This window comes from Oncorhynchus tshawytscha, linkage group LG13, assembly GCF_018296145.1.
Source record: "Oncorhynchus tshawytscha isolate Ot180627B linkage group LG13, Otsh_v2.0, whole genome shotgun sequence".
Lineage (NCBI taxonomy): Eukaryota > Metazoa > Chordata > Actinopteri > Salmoniformes > Salmonidae > Oncorhynchus > Oncorhynchus tshawytscha.
In genome coordinates, this window is record NC_056441.1 from 25,976,646 (window position 1) to 25,995,312 (window position 18,667).

Consider the following 18,667-nt stretch of genomic DNA (forward strand, 5'->3'; position numbering starts at 1 on the left):
CATAAAAGTATGCCTTATTTAACTTGAAGAACTACTAAAAATTGTGATTTTGTCAGACAGCAGCTCTGTAGAGATGAGATGAAGACGTGGAATTAAATAATAAAGTAATCAAATAAAACAATGTTATATACACAACAACTTAAATATTTTATTTAAGTGATGTGAATAAATTATAGTTAATACAGTTGAAGCTGGAAGTTTACATACACATACAACTCAGTTTTTCACAATTCCTGATATTTCATCCTAGTAAAAATTCCCTGTCTTAGGTCAGTTAGGATCACCACTTTATTTCAAGAATGTGAAATGTCAGAATAATAGTAGAGAGAATTATTTTTTTCAGCTTTTATTTCTTTCATCACATTCCCAGTGGGTCAGAAGTTTACATACACTCAATTAGCATTTGGTAGCATTGCCTTTAAATTGTTTAACTTGGGTCAAACGTTTTAGGTAGCCTTCCACAAGCTTCCCACAATAAGTTGGGTGAATTCCTCCTGACAGAGCTGGTGTCACTGAGTCAGGTTTATAGGCCTCCTTATTCACATATGCTTTTTCAGTTCTGCCCACAAATTAGGATTGAGGTCAGGGCTTTGTGATGGCCACTCCAATACCTTGACTTTGTTGTCCTTAAGCCATTTTGCCACAACTTTGGAAGTATGCTTGGGGTCATTGTCCATTTGGAAGACCCATTTGCGACCAAGCTTGAACTTCCTGACTGATGTCTTGAGATGTTGCTTCAATATATCCACATAATTTTCCTCCCTCATGGTGCCATCTATTTTGTGAAGTGCACCAGTCCCTCCAGCAGCAAACGCCTCCACAACATGATGCTGCCACCCCCGTGCTTCATGGTTGGGATGGTGTTCTTTGGCTTGCAAGCCTCCCCCTTTTTCCTCCAAACATAACGATGGTCATTATGGCCAAAAGTTCTAATTTTTTTTCATCAGACCAGAGGACATTTCTCCAAAAAGTTTTGGAACAGTGGCTTCTTCCTTGCTGAGCGGCCTTTCAGGTTATGTCGATATAGGACTCGTTTTACTGTGGATATATATTATTTTGTACCCGTTTTGTCTAGCATCTTCACAAGGTCCTTTGCTGTTGTTCTGGGATTGATTTGCACTTTTCACACCAAAGTACGTTCATCTCTAGGAGACAGAACGCGTCTCTTTCCTGAGCGGTATGACGGCTGCGTGGTCCCATGGTGTTTATATTTGCGTACTGTTGTTTGTACAGATGAACGTGGTACCTTCAGGCATTTGGAAATTGCTCCCAAGGATGAACCAGACTTGTGGAGGTATACAATTTCTTTCTGAGGTCTTGGCTGATTTCTTTTGATTTTCCCATAATATCAAGCAAAGAGGCACCGAGTTTGAAGGTAGGCCTTGAAATACATCCACAGGTACACCTCCAACTGACTCAAAATTTGTTGTCAAATAGCCTATCAGAAGTTTCTAAAGCCATGACATAATTTTCTGGAATTTTCCAAGTTGTTCAAAGGCACAGTCAACGTAGATAGTCTTCCAAGATGGCGTAGCAGTCAAGCATCTTTTGTCTTTGTCTGGTCCCGTGTATATATCTTTTAATATATTTTTTCTTCACATATTTTTGAAATATTTTTCTTAACCTCAACTTCAACATACTCTCCTGCATCCCACCTAACCCAATGTGGTATGGAACTGGTATTTTCTTTACTTTAGAACCGGAACCCCCAACAGAGGCTAGCCAGCTAACTAGCTACTAGTCAGCTAACCACTGCTAGTGGTCATCAGCTAAACTTTAGCCCGGACAACTCCTGCCAGTCTGCACAACGCGATTCAACCCAGAGCTTATTGGACTTCTTTTTCTCCAAAAGCTTTTTGTCCTAGTCATGTCTGAATCCTGGCTTAGGAAGACCACCAAAAACCATGAAATGTCCATCCCTAACTATAACATTTTCCGACAAGATAGAACTGCCAAAGGGGGCGGAGTTTCAATCTACTGCAGAGATAGCCTACAGAGTTCTGTCTTACTATCCGGGTCTGTGCCCAAACAATTTGAGCTTCTACTTTTAGTGGGATATAAAGAAGTGGGATATAAAGAAGGACTGTATCGAACAAAATGACAATTTGTTATGTAGCTTGGACCCTTGTGATTGCAACCAGATGAAGATCTTCAAAAAGGTAAGTGATTTATTTTATCGCATTTTTGACTTTCGTGACGTCTCTGCTTGGTTGGAAAATGTATGTAATGCTTTTGTGTGCGGGGCGCTGTCCTCAGATAATCGCATGGTGTGCTTTCGCCGTAAAGCCTTTTTGAAATCTGACACTGCGGCTGGATTAACAAGAAGTGAACCACTCTAGGGTAGGGGGCAGCAGTCGGAATTTTGGATGAAAAGCATGCCCAAATTAAACCACCTATTACTCGGGCCGAGAAGACATGATATGCATATAACTGGTAGATTTGGATAGAAAAAACTAAAGTTTCCAAAACTGTTAAAATAGTGTATGTGAGTATAACATAACTGATTTGGCAGGCGAAAACCTGAGAAAAATCCATTGAGGAAGTATTTTAAAAAATATATATTATTTTTTTTAGTAGTTTTCTATTCAATCCATTGATTTAGGGCTCAATTTGCAGTTCCTATGCCTTCCACTAGAAATTGTTTCAGGCTTGTATTCTTATAAATGAGGGAGTAAACCAGTCTGAATGAGTGGACCCTGACGTGTCACAGAGCTTTTTCATGCGCAATCCCGAGAATGCATTTCTGGTTTACCTTTTATATTGACGACATTATTGTCCAGTTGAAATATTATAGATCATTCAGGCTAAAAAACAACCTGAGGATAGAATATAAACATGGTTTGACATGTTTCTATGAACTTTACGGATACAATTTGGATTTTTTATCTGCCTGATTTGACTGAGTTTGAGCCTGTGGATTACTGAAGAAAATGTGCGAACAAAACAGAGGTTTTTGGATATAAAGAGACTTTATCGAACAAAAGGAACATTTAGAGTAAATTAATGTCTTCTGAGTGCCACCATATGAAGATCATCAAAGGTAAGGGATTAATTTTATCTCTATTTCTGAGTTTTGTAACGCTTCTGCTTGACTGGTTACTGTTTGTAATAATTTGTCAACTGGGCTATGTTCTGGGCTAGGTATGTTCTGGTTCATATTTAAACCTATGTAAAATATGTTTTGTTTTCTGAATTTTTATAATGAGCCTTTCTGTATTTGAATTTGGCGCTCTGCAATCTCACTGGATGTTGGCCAGATCACATACCCTAGAGAGGTTAAGCTTTTAAATGATGTATGAAACTTGTATTTTTATGAATGTTTATATTACGATTTCTGTCATTTGAATTTCACGCTCTGCAATTTCACCGGATGTTGTCGAGGTGAGACGCTAGCGTCCCAATGATCCGTAAGAAGTTAACACCCCGGCCATCCTACAATCTAAACTTGATGCCCTTAATCTCACACAAATTATAAATGAATCTACCAGGTACAACATCAAATCCATAAACACAGGCACCCTCATAGATATCATCCCAAACAACCAGCCCTCCAAATACACATCTGCTGTCTTCAGCCAGGATCTCAGCGATCACTGCCTCATTGTTTGTGCCTGTAATGGGTCTGTAATGGGACCACCCCTCAATTATGTCAAACGCTCCCTAAAACACTTCAGCGAGCAGGCCTTTCTTATCGACCTGGCCGGGGTATCCTGGAATAATATTGACCTCATCCAGTCAGTAGAGGATGCCTGGTTATTCTTTAAAAGTGCTTTCCCCACCATCTTAAATAAGCATGCTCCATTCAAAAAAATGTAGAACCAGAAACAGATATAGCCCTTGGTTCACACCAGACCTGACTGCCCTTGATCATTACAAAAACATCCTGTGGCGCACTGCATTCGCATCACATAGCCCCCGTGATATGCAACTTTTCAGGGAAGTTAGATACCAATATACACAGGCAGTTAGGAAAGCTAAGGCTAGCTTTTTCAAACAGAAATTTGCATCCTCTACTTTCCGGCTACCCGGATAAAGAACTAAATAAACTTCAGTTAGTGCTAAATACGGCTGCTGAAATCCTGACTAGAACCAAAAAATTTGATCATATTACTCCAGTGTTAGCCTCCCTACACTGGCTTCCTGTCAAGGCAAGGGCTGATTTCAAGGTTTTACTGCTAACCTACAAAGCATTACATGGGCTTGCTCCTACCTATCTCTCTGATTCGGTCCTGCCGTACATACCTACACGTACGCTACGGTCACAAGACGCAGGCCTCCTAATTGTCCCTAGAATTTCTAAGCAAACAGCTGGAGGCAGGGCTTTCTCCTATAGAGCTCCATTTTTATGGAATGATCTGCCTACCCATGTAAGAGATGCAAACTCAGTCTCAACCTTTAAGTCTATACTGAAGACTCATCTCTTCAGTGGGTCATATGATTGAGTGTAGTCTGGCCAGTGGGAAGGTGAACGGAAAGGCTCTGGAGCAACGAACCGCCCTTGCTGTCTCTGCCTGGCCGGTTCCCCTCTTTCCACTGGGATTCTCTGCCTCTAACCCTATTACAGGGGCTGAGTCACTGGCTTACTGGGGCTCTTTCATACCATCCCTAGGAGGGGTGCGTCACTTGAGTGGGTTGAGTCACTGATGTGATCTTCCTGTCTGGGTTGGCACCCCCCTTGGGTTATGCCGTGGCGGAGATCTTTGTGGGCTATACTCTGCCTTGTCTCAGGATGGTAAGTTGGTGGTTGAAGATATCCCTCTAGTGGTGTGGGGGCTGTGCTTTGGCAAAGTGGGTGGGGTTATATCCTTCCTGTTTGGCCCTGTCCGGGGGTGTCCTCGGATGGGGCCACAGTGTCTCCTGACCCCTCCTGTCTCAGCCTCCAGTATTTATGCTGCAGTAGTTTGTGTCGGGGGGCTAGGGTCGGTTTGTTATATCTGGAGTACTTCTCATGTCCTATTCGGTGTCCTGTGTGAATTTAAGTGTGCTCTCTCTAATTCTCTCTTTCTCTCTTTCTCTCTCTCGGAGGACATGAGCCCTAGGACCATGCCTCAGGACTACCTGACATGATGACTCCTTGCTGTCCCCAGTCCACCTGGCCGTGCTGCTGCTCCAGTTTCAACTGTTCTGCCTTATTATTATTGGACCATGCTGGTAATTTATGAACATTTGAACATCTTGGCCATGTTCTGTTATCATCTCCACCCGGCACAGCCAGAAGAGGACTGGCCACCCCACATAGCCTGGTTCCTCTCTAGGTTTCTTCCTAGGTTTTGGCCTTTCTAGGTAGATTTTCCTAGCCACCGTGCTTCTGCTTTGAGACATCAGCTGATGTACGAAGGGCTATAAAATAAATTTGATTTGATCCTGTAGCAAACTCCAAAAAGTTCTGGGACACTGTAAAGTCCATGGAGAATAAGAGCACCTCCTCCCAGCTGCCCACTGCACTGAGGCTAGGAAACACTGTCACCACCGATAAATCTACTATAATTGAGAATTTCAATAAGCATTTTTCTACAGCTAGCCATGCTTTCCACCTGGCTACCCCTACCCCGGTCAACTGCCCGGCACCCCCCACAGCAACTCGTCCAAGCCTCCCACATTTCTCCTTCACCCAAATAGCTGAGATTCTGAAAGAGCTGCAAAAATGGTTGCAACCCCTATTATTAGCCTGTTCAACCTATCTTTCATATTATCTGACATTCTGAAAGATTGGAAAGCTCCTGCGATCATCCCCCTCTTCAAAAGGGGGAGACACTCTAGACCCAAACTGCTACAGACCTATATCTATCCTACCCTACCTTTCTAAGGTCTTCGAAAGCCAAGTTAACAAACAGATCACTGACCATTTCGAAACCTACTGTACCTTCTTCGCAATGCAATCTGGTTTCAGAGCTGGTCATGGGTGCACCTCAGCCACGCTCAATGTCCTAAACGATATCATAACCACCATCGATAAGATGCAGCCGTATTCATCGACCTGGCCAAGGCTTTCGACTCTGTCAATCACCACATTCTTATCGGCAGACTAAACAGTCTTGGTTTCTTAAATGACTGCCTCGCCTGGTTCACCAACTACTTCTCTGATAGAGTTCAGCGTGTCAAATCGGAGGGTCTGTTGTCTGAACCTCTGGCAGTCTCTATGGGGGTGCCACAGGGTTCAATTCTCAGACCGACTCTTCTCTGTATACATCAATGATGTCGCTCTTGCTGCTGGTGAGTCTCTGATCCACCTCTACGCAGACGACACAATTCTGTATACTTCTGGCCCTTCTTTGGACACTGTGTTAACTAACCTCCTGACGAGCTTCAATGCCATACAACTCTCCTTCCGTTGCCTCCAACTGCTCTTAAATGCGAGCAAAACTAAATGCATGCTCTTCAACCGATTGCTGCCCGCACCTGCCCGCCCATCCAGCATCACTACTCTGGACGGTTCTGACTTAGAATATGTGGACAACTACAAATACCTAGGTGTCTGGTTTTAGGGAGCATTTGACAGTGATGAGGGGTGGTCGTTTGACTGCAGACCCATTATGGATGCAGGCAATGAGGCAGTGATCGCTGAAATCTTGGTTGAAAACAGCAGAGGTGTATTTGGAGGGCAGGTTGGTTAGGATGATATCTATGAGGGTGCCTGTGTTTACAGATTTGGGGTTGTACCTGGTAGGTTCATTGTACCTGGTAGGTTCAGCTATGATCCCTTATTAATGTTAAATCCACTTCAATGAGTGTAAATAAAGGGGAGGAAACGGGTTAAATAATGATTTTTTTAAGCCTTGAGACGTGGATTGTGTGTGTACGCCATTCAGAGGGTGAATGGGCAAGACAAAAGATGTGCCTTTGAACGGAGTATGATAGTATGTGCCAGGCGCAAAGGTTTGATTGTGTCAAGAACTGCAACGCTCCTGGGTTGTTCACGCTCAAGTTTCCCGTGTGTATCAAGAATGGTCCACCACCCAAAGGACATCCAGCCAACTTGACATAACTGTGGGAAGCAATGGAGTCAACATGGACCAATATCTCTGTGGAATGCCTGGACAACTTAGGGCTGTTCAGAGGGCAAAAGAGGGTGCAACACAATATTGGGAAGGTGTTCCTTATGTTTTGTACCTTCAGTGTATATTATCATCAACAAGATGATAACATTCCCATCTGAATGCTCATATCTGATTATGTCTGAAACCGGGAGACTGATGTAAGTCAATTACACTGCAAAGGAATTTGAGGCATGTATTAGTCAATCACACACTACCACCGCCCTGAAAATCAGTGTGGAATGAGATATTTTCTCCTTCTGTAGTTCTCGGTTACGGTATGCCTCAATGCTTTCTATTCCACTTCATTACTTACCACTAGTGTTCATTTAGAATTGATTACTCTGGAACAACACACAATGTTCCTGGGATTATGGATGGAGGGAGAGAGAGAGAGCAATCCTCCAGGGGATCCACATTGTTTCCTTCTGCCAAAGGAGATTCTTATCAAAACACTGCCAGGACCACCATGAAAGGAAATGGTAATTAACACACACACACACACACACACACACACACACACACACACACACACACACACACGGTATTTACATAGACTTGCAGAGCGCTTGTCACATTCAATTAATTACTCTCTGCTCGGGTGACAAACTTGATTAAACAAGAGAAAATATCCCCATAACATCCCATAATATTATCCACGTCCTGCATGCTTGGCTTGCTTCCTTTCAACATATCAAATCTCATTTTATTTGTCACATGCACCCAATACAACACCTTACAGTGAATTACAAGCCCTTAACCAACAATGCTTTAAGAAGTTAAGGAAAAAAATAGAAAAGAAAAGTAACAAATAATGAACAGAAGCAGTAAAATAACAATAACGTGGCTATATACAGGGGGTACTTGTACAGAGTCAATGTGCGAGGGCACCGGTTAGTTGAGGTATGAGGTCATATGTACATGTTGGTAGAGTTTAAAGTGACTATGCATAGATAATAAACAGAGTAGCAGCAGCGTAAAAGAGGGGTCTGGGTAGCCCTTTGATTAGCTGTTCAGGAGACTTATGGTTTGGGGGTAGAAGCTGTTAAGAAGCCTTTTGGACCTAGACATGGCGCTCCGGTACCACTTGCCGTGCGGTAGCAGAGAGAACAGTCTATGACCAGGGTGGCTGGAGTCTATGACCATTTTTAGGGCCTTCCTCTGACACCGCCTGGTATATAAGTCCTGGATGGCAGGAAGCTTTGCCCCAGTGATGTACTGGGACGTACGCACTACCCTTTGTAGTGCCTTGCGGTCGGAGGCTGAGCAATTGCCATACCAGGCAGTAATGCAACTGCAGCTGTAGAATCTTTTGAGGATGAGGACCCATGCCAAATCTTTTCAACCTATGAGGGGGAATAGGTTTTGTCGTGCCCCCCTCATGACTGTCTTAGTGTGTTTGGACTATAATAGTTTGTTGGTGATGTGGACACCAAGGAACTTGAAGCGCTCAACCTGCTCCACTACAGCCCCGTCGATGAGAATAGGGTGAGCTCGGTCCTTTTTTTCCTGTAGTCCACAATCATCTCCTTTGTCTTGATCACATTGAGGGAGAGGTTGTTGTCCTGGCACCACACGGCCAGGTCTCCGACCTCCTCCCTATAGGCTGTCTCATCATTGTTGTTGATCAGGCCTACCACTGTTGTGTCATTGGCAAACTTAATGATGGTGTTGGAGTCGTACCTGGCAATGCAGTCATGAGTGAACGGAGTACAGGAGGGGACTGAGCACGCACCCCTGAGAGCCCCCGTGTTAAATCAGCGTGGCGGATGTGTTGTTACCTACCCTTACCACCTGGGGGGCGGCTCATCAGGAAGTCCAGGATCCAGTTGCAGAGGGAGGTGTTTAGTCCCAGGGTCCTTAGCTTAGTGATGAGCTTTGAGGGCACTATGGTGTTGAACGCTGAGCTGTAGTCAATGAATAGCATTCTCACATAGATGTTGCTTTTGTCCTGGTGGGGAAGGGCAGTTTGAAGTGCAATGGCGATTGCATCATCTGTAGATCTGTTGGGGCAATACACAAATTGTATTGTAGTCTAGGGTTTCTGGGATAATGGTGTTGATGTGAGCCATGACCAGCCTTTCAAAGCACTTAATGGCTACAGACATGAGTGCTACACGTTGGTAGTCATTTAGGAAGGTTACCTTAGTGTTCTTGGGCACAGGGACTATGGTGGTTTGCTTGAAACATGTTGGTATTACAGACTCCGTCAGGGACAGGTTGAAAATGTCAGTGAAGACACTTGCCAGTTGGTCAGTGCATACTCGGAGTACACTTCCTGGTAATCTGTCTGGCCCTGCAGCCTTGTGAATGTTGACCTGTTTAAAAGGTCTTACTTACATCGGCTACGGAGAGCGTGATCACACAGTCATCCAAAACAGCTGATGCTCTCATGCATGCTTCACTGTTACTTGCCTCAAAGTGAGCATAGAAGTAATTTAGCTTGTCTGGTAGGCTCGTGTCACTGGGCAGCTTGCGGCTGTGCTTCCCTTTGTGGTCTAACAGTTTGCAAGCCCTGACACATCCGGCAAGCATCGGTGCAGTACGATTCAATCTTAGTCCTGTGTTGGACAAGGCTAATTGCCAAATACATTATTTAAAATGAGACACGTTTTGTTGAAAGTTAGAATGTTTTATTTTCTCAAGGGGGAAGTATCACGACTCCCTCTCCTCTCTTTAAAATAGGGATGAAAAACAGACCGAGAGGGGGAGGAAGAGAAAGAGAGAGCGAGGAAGGGAGAGTGATAGTTGTGTTTTATTGAAATGAGGAGGAACAGAAGTGGTTCGCTGCAGAAGGAGAAGGATGGAGAAAAAATAAAGAGAAGCTAACGAGCGTCAGTGTCCACTCCTCGCATATGATGCCTCTCACCCTTCCTGTCCTCCTTTACAGTGAGTATTAATACTGTTGCCACATCAATCAGTCACGTATGTGAGGACAGGCAGAACACACAGCCTTTGATAAACAGATGGTGGATGTTTCTACCTGTTGCTCTATAAAAAGGAACACAGTACAAACCAAGAAGGGAATTAGCCTCGTATCTTTGAATCAGTGGTGGTTGGTGACATTTGGGATGAGGGAGGACAATATAATGTTTTTTTTAGGAGCATGGCCATATTTCTATTACAGAATATTGGATGACTGTCATTCACATTCCATTCACCCAGCTCAAATGTAACATCAATAGGTTTAGGCTACTACACGATACTCAAATTTTCCCTGTACCCATCATGAGGTTGCTACAACCTAACCTATGAATGAAAGTTTACAATGTAACTAGGTGCAGAAGTCGTGAGAATTTTGAGTAATCAAGGTGACAGTGACACATTCAATACTGCCTTGCACACTCTTGCCTAAATCTAGCTGATCTACAATGTAATTATTAGTCCAGCAGTAGCAAACAAGAGGTTTGGATAAATTCAGGTATGTTTATCCCCGTTTCGCTCCGTTTGTTTCGTTTAAACAAACATTTTTCAACAGAATCGGTGGAACGAATACAACCCTGATCACACGCAAACACAGTTCACTATCATAGCAGTCACATAAAAGGGGCGGCAGGGTAACCTAGTGGTTAGAGCGTTGGACTAGTAACCGAAAGGTTGCAAGTTCAAATCCCCAAGCTGACAAGGTAAAAATCTGTCGTTCTGCCCCTGAACAAGCAGTTAACCCACTGTTCCTAGGCTGTCATTGAAAATAAGAATTGGTTCTTAACTGACTTGCCTAGTTAAATAAAAGGTAAAAAAATAAGAATAAAAATACAATGAGCAAATTTATCATGCTGTTTGTACAATTCCCTTCTCAAATCTATGCTCTCACCTTTACTCTTCGCTTGTGGACTTCAGTGCCCGCTACAATCCTAGTCAGCAAACAGTTACACCGCCGGGCCCCGGGGGCAATAAATGAATAGAACCAAAAGCTTACCTTGACTTGGAAGAGTTCCAGTGTTGGATAGCCATAGCCAGCTAGCTAACATAGCATCCCTCTCTGTTTTAGCCCAGTGTTTGAATAGGCTTAACTAGCTAGATGTATTCACTAGTCACTATTCACTACTAAAATAATAAAATACAACAAAATATAGCCTCTCGCTTCTGCTTTTAAGTAATTAAATTTGTTCAAAACTCTTCAACTATTGGTCTTTCTCTCTCCTTTTTACATTTTATGCACTGCAGTGCTGGCTAGCTGTAGCTTATGCCTTCAGTACTATATTCATTCTCTGACCCTGATTGGGTGGACAACATGTCAGTTCATGCTGCAAGAGCTCTGATAACTTCCGCAGGATGTCCTCCAACCTGTCATAATTACTGTGTAAGTCTATGGAAGAGGGTGAGAACAATGAGCCTAAGGTTTTGTATTGAAGTTAATGTACCCAGAGGAGGACGGAAGCCAGCTGTCCTCCAGCTACACCATGGTGCTACCCTACAGAATGCAGTTAAGGCTACTTTAGACCTTCATTTCAAAACAGTGTGTTTTAATCAATCATTTGGTGACATGAATATATTTTGTATAGTTTTATATGAAAATAATTATTTCTTCAATGTTTCACTATTTCTATTTTTAGGACATTCACTTAGGGACATTGTCCTCCTCTTCCACCTCCGAGGAGCCTCCATTGCTTCTAATGTGTTGTGTAGGCTCCCATAAATTATCATTATGGTGTATTGCAGCCATATACACTAAAAAAGTATGTGGACACCCCTTAAAATTAGTGGATTCGGCTTTTTCAGCCACACCAGTTGCTGATAGGTGTATAACATCAAGCACACAGCTATGCAATCTCCATAGAAAAAGAATGGCCCGTACTGAAGACCTCAGTGACTTTCAACATGGCACCGTCATAGGATGCCACCTTTCCAACAAGTCAGTTGGTCAAATTTCTTCCCTGCTAGAGCTGCCCCGCTCAACTATAAAAGTGTTGTTAAAGTGAAGTGGAAATGTCTAAGAGCAACAACGGCGCCGCCGTGAACTGGTAAGCCACACAAGCTCACAGAACGGAACAGCAGAGTGCCTAAGCGCGTAAAAATGATCCGTCCTCGGTTGCAACACTCACTACCGAGTTCCAAACTGCCTCTGGAAGCAACATCAGCACAAGAAATGTTTGTCTGAAATTCACAAAATGGGTTTCCATGGCCGAGCAGACGCACACAAGCCTGAGATCACCATGAGCAATGCCAAGCGTCGGCTGGAGTGGTGTAAAGTTCGCCGCCATTGGACTCTGGAGCAGTGGAAATGCGTTCTCTGGAGTGATGAATCACACTTCACCATCTGGCAGTCCGACGGAAGAATCTGGGTTTGGTGGATGCCAGGAGAACGCTACCTGCCCGAATGCATATTGCCAACTGTAAAGTTTGATGGAGTAGGAATAATGGTCTGGGGCTGTTTGTCATGGTTCAGGCCCCTTAATTCCAGTGAAGGGAAATCTTAATGCAGCAGCATACAATGACATTCTAGACAATTCTGTGCTTCCAACTTTGTGGCAACAGTTTGGGGAAGGCCTTTTCCTGTTTCAGCATGACAATACTCCCATGCACAATGCGAGGTCCATACAGAAATGGTTTGTCGAGATCAATGTGAAAGAACTTGACTGGGCCTGCACAGAGCCTTGACCTCAACCCCATCAAACAACTCTGGGATGAATTGGAACGCCGACTGTGCCCGACCTCACTAATGCTCTTGTGGCTGAATGGAAGCATGTCCCTGCAGCAATGTTCCAACATCTAGTGGAAAGCCTTCCCAGAAGAGTGGAGGCTGTTATAGCAGCAATGGAGGGGGACCAACTCCATATTAATGCCCATGATTTTGGAATGAGATGTTCTATGAGCAGGTGTCCACATAAACTACATGGCCAAAAGTATGAAAAATATTAAAATCACACATTGCTTTTATCTTACAAAATACACGTTGAAATGTTATATTGTTGTGTCGACTTTTACAAACCAAACACTAGAAAACCCCACATGGGTTTATAGAAGACTTGGAGGGGAGCTTGGGCCTGTTTCTGTAAGAATGAACAAAACACCCCAAAAGGGATTCAATACAGAAATCTACAATTCAATTGTGTGAGAGCTCTTCCTCACAGTGCACTGTACTGAAAGATACTCAAGCAGTCTGTGGCCAATTCTTCACTCATCTCTCTCTCTCACACACACACACACCTCTCTGAGGTGACCAAATTGCCGCTGCCTGACGCTGAAGTGAATCCATTCGTCATGAAACTTCTTTCAGAGTGGACATCCTTCAAATAACAAATTTTCATACAAATGTAATTTTCAATACAAATGTCTCCCCATGAAATCTATTTCCCCCCTCTCCCTTTGTCAGTGAATATAATAGCATGCTTCATTGAGATTATCCAAGCTGAGGCTGAGGGCTACACCTCACGCTAAGAGAGGTATAACAAACACACTCTAACGAGGGGGAAATAGTTTTAATTCCGTGACGGGAGTGTTTTCAGTCATGAAGTTTATTTTCTCTCAATCACCCATACCTTCACCTTTCTCAGCTCATACAAACACTTCTCTCTCTCTCTCACACACACACACACACACACACACACACACACACACACACACACACACACACACACACACACACACACACTACTTCCCCAAGGCGTCAGTCTCTCCGACAACAAACGCTGACTCGCCAAAGACCCACACAATGAAAACACACAGAAACTCTTGATTGACAGGCGTGAATTTTAGCATCGTGCCCCCCTACCACTATGACGTAGTGTAAAATCAACTATAATTGCTTAGCCAGTGTGTGTGTGGATTGAAAATGGTGAAAGAGTGCCTTTCCCAGTCGCGGGAGTCGGAGCAAATACAACAGCGAGCAAGCAACATTACTAGATTGATCTTAGTAGTGAACACACTGGCCAATCACTTCTCTTTCTACTCTTGCTGTGACTCACAACTCAGACAGCTCTGATAGGTACACTATACACAGCACCAGTCCAAAGTTTGGATACACCTACTCATTCAAGGGTTTTTCTTTATTTGGACTATTTTCTACATTGTAGAATAATAGTGAAGACATCAAAACTATGAAGTAACACATATGGAATCATGTAGTTACCAAAGAAAGTGTTAAACAAATCAAAATAGATTTGATATTTGAGATTCTTCAAAGTTGCCACCCTTTGCCTTGACAGCTTTGCACAATCTTGGCATTCTCTCAACCAGCTTCATCAGGTATGCATTTCAATTAACAGGTGTGCCTTGTTAAGTTAAATAGTGGAATTTCTTTCCTTATTAATGTGTTTCTGCCAATCAGTTGTGTTGTGACAAAGTAGCGGGAGTATACAGAAGATAGCCCTATTTGGTAAAAGACCAAGTCCAGATTATTGCAAGAACAGCTCAAATAAGCAAAGAGAAATGACAATCCATCATTACTTTAAGACATTAAACTTCCTATGGCTTGAAACCCACTAACGGGATCCATATGACAACAGCCAGTGAAAGTGCAGGGCGTCAAATTCAAAACAACAGAAATCTCATAATTAAAATTCCTCAAACATAGAAGTATTTTACACCATTTAAAGATAAAACTTGTTGTTAATCCCACCACAGTGTCCGATTTCAAAAAGGCTTTACGACGAAAGCACACCAAACGATTATATTAGGTCTGCACCTAGTCACAGAAAAACACAGCCATTTTTCCAGCCAAAGAGAGGAGTCACAAAAAGCAGAAATAGAGATAAAATTAAATCACCTACCTTTGATCTTCATCAGATGACACTCAGGACTTCATGTTACACAATACATGTATGTTTTGTTCGATAAAGTTCATATTTATATACAAAAATCTGAGTTTACATTGGCGCGTTACGTTCAGTAGTTCCAAAACATCCAGTGATTTTGCAGAGAGCCACATCAATTTACAGAAATACTCATAATAAACATTGATAAAAGATACAACTATTATGCATGGATTATAGATACACTTCTCCTTAATGCAACCGCTGTGTCAGATTTCAAAAAAGCTTTACCGAAAAAGCCCACCATGTAATAATCTGAGTAAAGCGCTCAGACAACAAATCAAGTCATACAGATATCCGCCATGTTGTGGAGTCAACAGAAGTCAGAAATAACATTATAAATATTCACTTACCTTTGATCTTCATCAGAATGCACTCCCAGCAATCCCAGTTCCACAATAAATGTTTGATTTGTTCGATAACGTCCATCATTTATGTCCAAATACCTCCTTTTAGTTTGTGCGTTTAGCCCAGTAATCCACATTCATGACGCGCAGGCCAGACGAAAAGTCGAAATGTTCCAATAACAGTCCGTAGAAACGTCAAACGAAGTATAGAATCAATCTTTAGGATGTTTTTAACATAAATCCGGAGAATTCCTGTGTCTTCAGAAATGTAATGGAACTCAAGCTAACTCTCACGTGAACGCGCGTGACCAGCTCATGCCACTCTGCCAGACCACTGACTCATTCAGCTCCCATTCCCCCCCTCCTTCACAGTAGAAGCATCAAACGAGGTTCTAAAGACTATTGACGTCTAGTGGAAGCCTTAGGAAATGCAATTTGACCCCATAGATACTGTATACTTGATAGGCAAAGAGTTGAAAAACTACAAACCTTCGATTTCCCACTTCCTGGTTGGATTTTTTTCTCAGGTTTTTGCCTGCCATATGTGTTCTGTTATACTCACAGACATCATTCAAACAGTTTTAGAAACGTCAGAGTGTTTTCTATCCAACTAGACTAATACTATACATATATTAGCAACTGGGCATGAGTAGCAGGCAGTTTACTCTGGGCTCCTTATTCATCCAAGCTACTCAATACTGCCCCCAGCCATAAGAAGTTTTTAAGGTCAATGTGGAAAATTTCAAGAGCTTTTAAAGTTTCTTCAAGTGCCGTTGCAAAAACCATCAAGCGCTATGATGAAACTGGCTCTCATGAGGACCGCCACAGGAAAGGAAAACCCAGAGTTACCTCTGCTGCAGAGGATACGTTCATTAGAGTTATCCGCCTCAGAAATTGCAGCCCAAATAAATGCTTCAGAGTTCAAGTAACAGATACATCTCAACATCAACTGTTCAGAGGAGACTGCGTGAATCAGGCCTTGATGATCGAATTGCTGCAAAGAAACCACTACTAAAGGACACCAATAATAAGAAGAGACTTGCTTGGGCCAAGAAACACGAGCAATGGACATTAAAACCGGTGGAAATCTGTCCTTTAGTCTGATGAGTCCAAATTTGACATTTTTGGTCCCAACCGCTATGTCTTTGTGAGACGCAGAGTCGGTGAACGGATGATCTCAGCATGTGTGGTTCCCACCGTGAAGCATGGAGGAGGAGGTGTGATAGTGTGGGGGTGCTTTGCTGGTGTCAGTGATTTATTTAGAATTCAAGGCACACTTAACCAGCATGGCTACCACAGCATTCTGCAGCGATACGCCATCCCATCTAGTTTGCGCTTAGTAGGACTATCATTTGTGTTTCAACAGGACAATGACCCAACACACCTCCAGGCTGTGTAAGGGCTATATGACCAAGAAGGAGAGTGATGAAGTGCTGCATCAGATGATCTGGCCTCCACAATCCCCTGACCTCAACCCAATTGAGATGGTTTGGGATGAGTTGGACTGCAGATTGAAGGAAAAGCATTCTAACAGACAGAGAAACCACATTGTAAATGCAGGCAGCACTACAATAAGGTTGCTATCTGTATACCATTCATCTGAGTGACTCAGCCAACATAGCACAGGCCCTTCACCATCCCCTTTCCTTCTATGCCATGCACAGCACAGACTGACAGAGTGCTTCAGGTGTCACAGACACATAAAACAGGCGGAACATGCTCATATACACGCACAGACCACTATAAAACAGGCGGAACAGGCTCACACACACGCACAGAGAGTCATAAAACAGACAATCAACAAGCTCCTACCTGCAGTTAGGTGGCGGGTCCAAGGTTATCTCAGCGAGCTCCTTCTGAATCCTGGGGAAAGAGATGGAACTTACATGTGGTGGAACACACACACACACAGATCATATACTGAGTGTACAAAACATTAAGAACACCTGCTCTTTTCATGACAGACTGACCAGGTGAAAGCTATGATCCCATATTGATGTCACTTGTTAAATCCACTTCAATCAGTATAGAGGAAGGGGAGGAGACAGGTTAAAGAAGAGTGTTAAGCCTTGGGACATGGATGCTGTATGTGTGCCATTCAGAAGATGAATGGGAAAGACAAAAGATTTAAGTGAGTTTTGAATGGGGTATGGTAGAAGGGTGCCGGTTTGTGGCAGTTCTTGACACAAACCGTAGGAAGCATTGGAGTCAACATGGGCCAGCATCCCTGTGGAGTGCTTGCGACACCCTGTAGAGTCCATGCCCCAACGAATTGAGGCTGTGTAATGCTAAACACACGCAGAACAGACGAGCTAGTGTGTTATATAAAGTCTGCCAGTAAAATCAATCTGTAAGTGTACACACTGAATAACTCATTGATGTGCTAATGAGCGCCTAGAATTGTGATTGAATACAGGAATACGTCTTGTCAGACTATATCAACATTGGGACGCACTGTTGAATTCCTCACCTAGTTTCATGGGCAAGTGTAAATTGACATTGAGATCAGACAGGCCTTGCTGTGTAAAAGAGTCATATCTGCTTTCTGGACAAATACATGAGACAGATTGAGATAAGGATTTTAATGACTCAGGGTGAACTAAACATTTTGATTTAGTCTCTCCCTCCCTGTTGGAAGTATTTATGGAAGAATACATAAATAAACAGTGGTTTAGTATAGTGAGTAGATGGAATCAGGGCAGGGATCATGTTTCACTGCTGTACACAGCACTGCTCATTACATAACTATGCCAATGATTTGCTCTGAGGATCCCAACAGGCAGGTGCAGTTTTTTTTTTACAATCAGTTACTTCACCGTCCATTAAGGCTGCAATATTCCACTCACACGGAGCCAATACTGACAACAAGCTACTCTCCAAGGGGTTGGAACTGGTTCAGGGAACACAACCTAAATACGAACAACATTTTTATAGGGACAGAATCAGAACTGGGAGCGAAAGTGATCTATACTGTTCCCGAAACAGAACGGTTATTTTAAAGGCATGGGAAAAGGTTAATAATGTTATTTTACGTACAGGGGTCTTATTTCCTGCCCCCCCCCCCCAAAAAAAACGCAACAAAGCGTGTGTAGGTTTACAAGCCCCTTCCCCTTCCAAAGCATAGGCTACTGTGGCTTACTGATGTAGAAATTAAATAATTAGGGAGAGATTCTTTTCATTAGAGAAGAATTAATTAACTTGTTCAATGTTAGTTAAGGATACTATAGTTATAACGTTTCACATTGGATTTATTAACTATAAAAAGGTAAGTTTTTATTTAAATTCTGGTAACACTTCACACACACACAAGCTAACTAGTTCTGGTGCAACGTTAAGCCACCTCTCTGAGGTTCAAAGACACTTCAAAGTTCCTTCATAGAAGCCGCTCCTCCTCGGTATAATTCTGTGGGCCTAATAAAGATAATACATGTCATAACAAGATGCCCAGCACTTCAAGCCTCCTCTTCCACCCTCTCTCGCCCGCTCACCACCCACAACCGCTCACCACCCACAACATTTAAGTTGCATCTCA

General features: G+C 42.9%; 1 protein-coding gene across 1 annotated transcript in view; it reads right to left on the bottom strand.

Annotated features, from left to right (window-relative positions):
- LOC112264606 (ubiquitin-conjugating enzyme E2 E2) overlaps positions 1-18,667 on the bottom strand; it is a 55,208-nt gene that overhangs the window by 32,810 nt on the left and 3,731 nt on the right. The window contains exon 3 of the mRNA XM_024441327.2: positions 16,948-16,998. Within this exon, the coding sequence (XP_024297095.1) occupies positions 16,948-16,998 (51 nt within the window). The remainder of the gene's footprint in view (positions 1-16,947; positions 16,999-18,667) is intronic.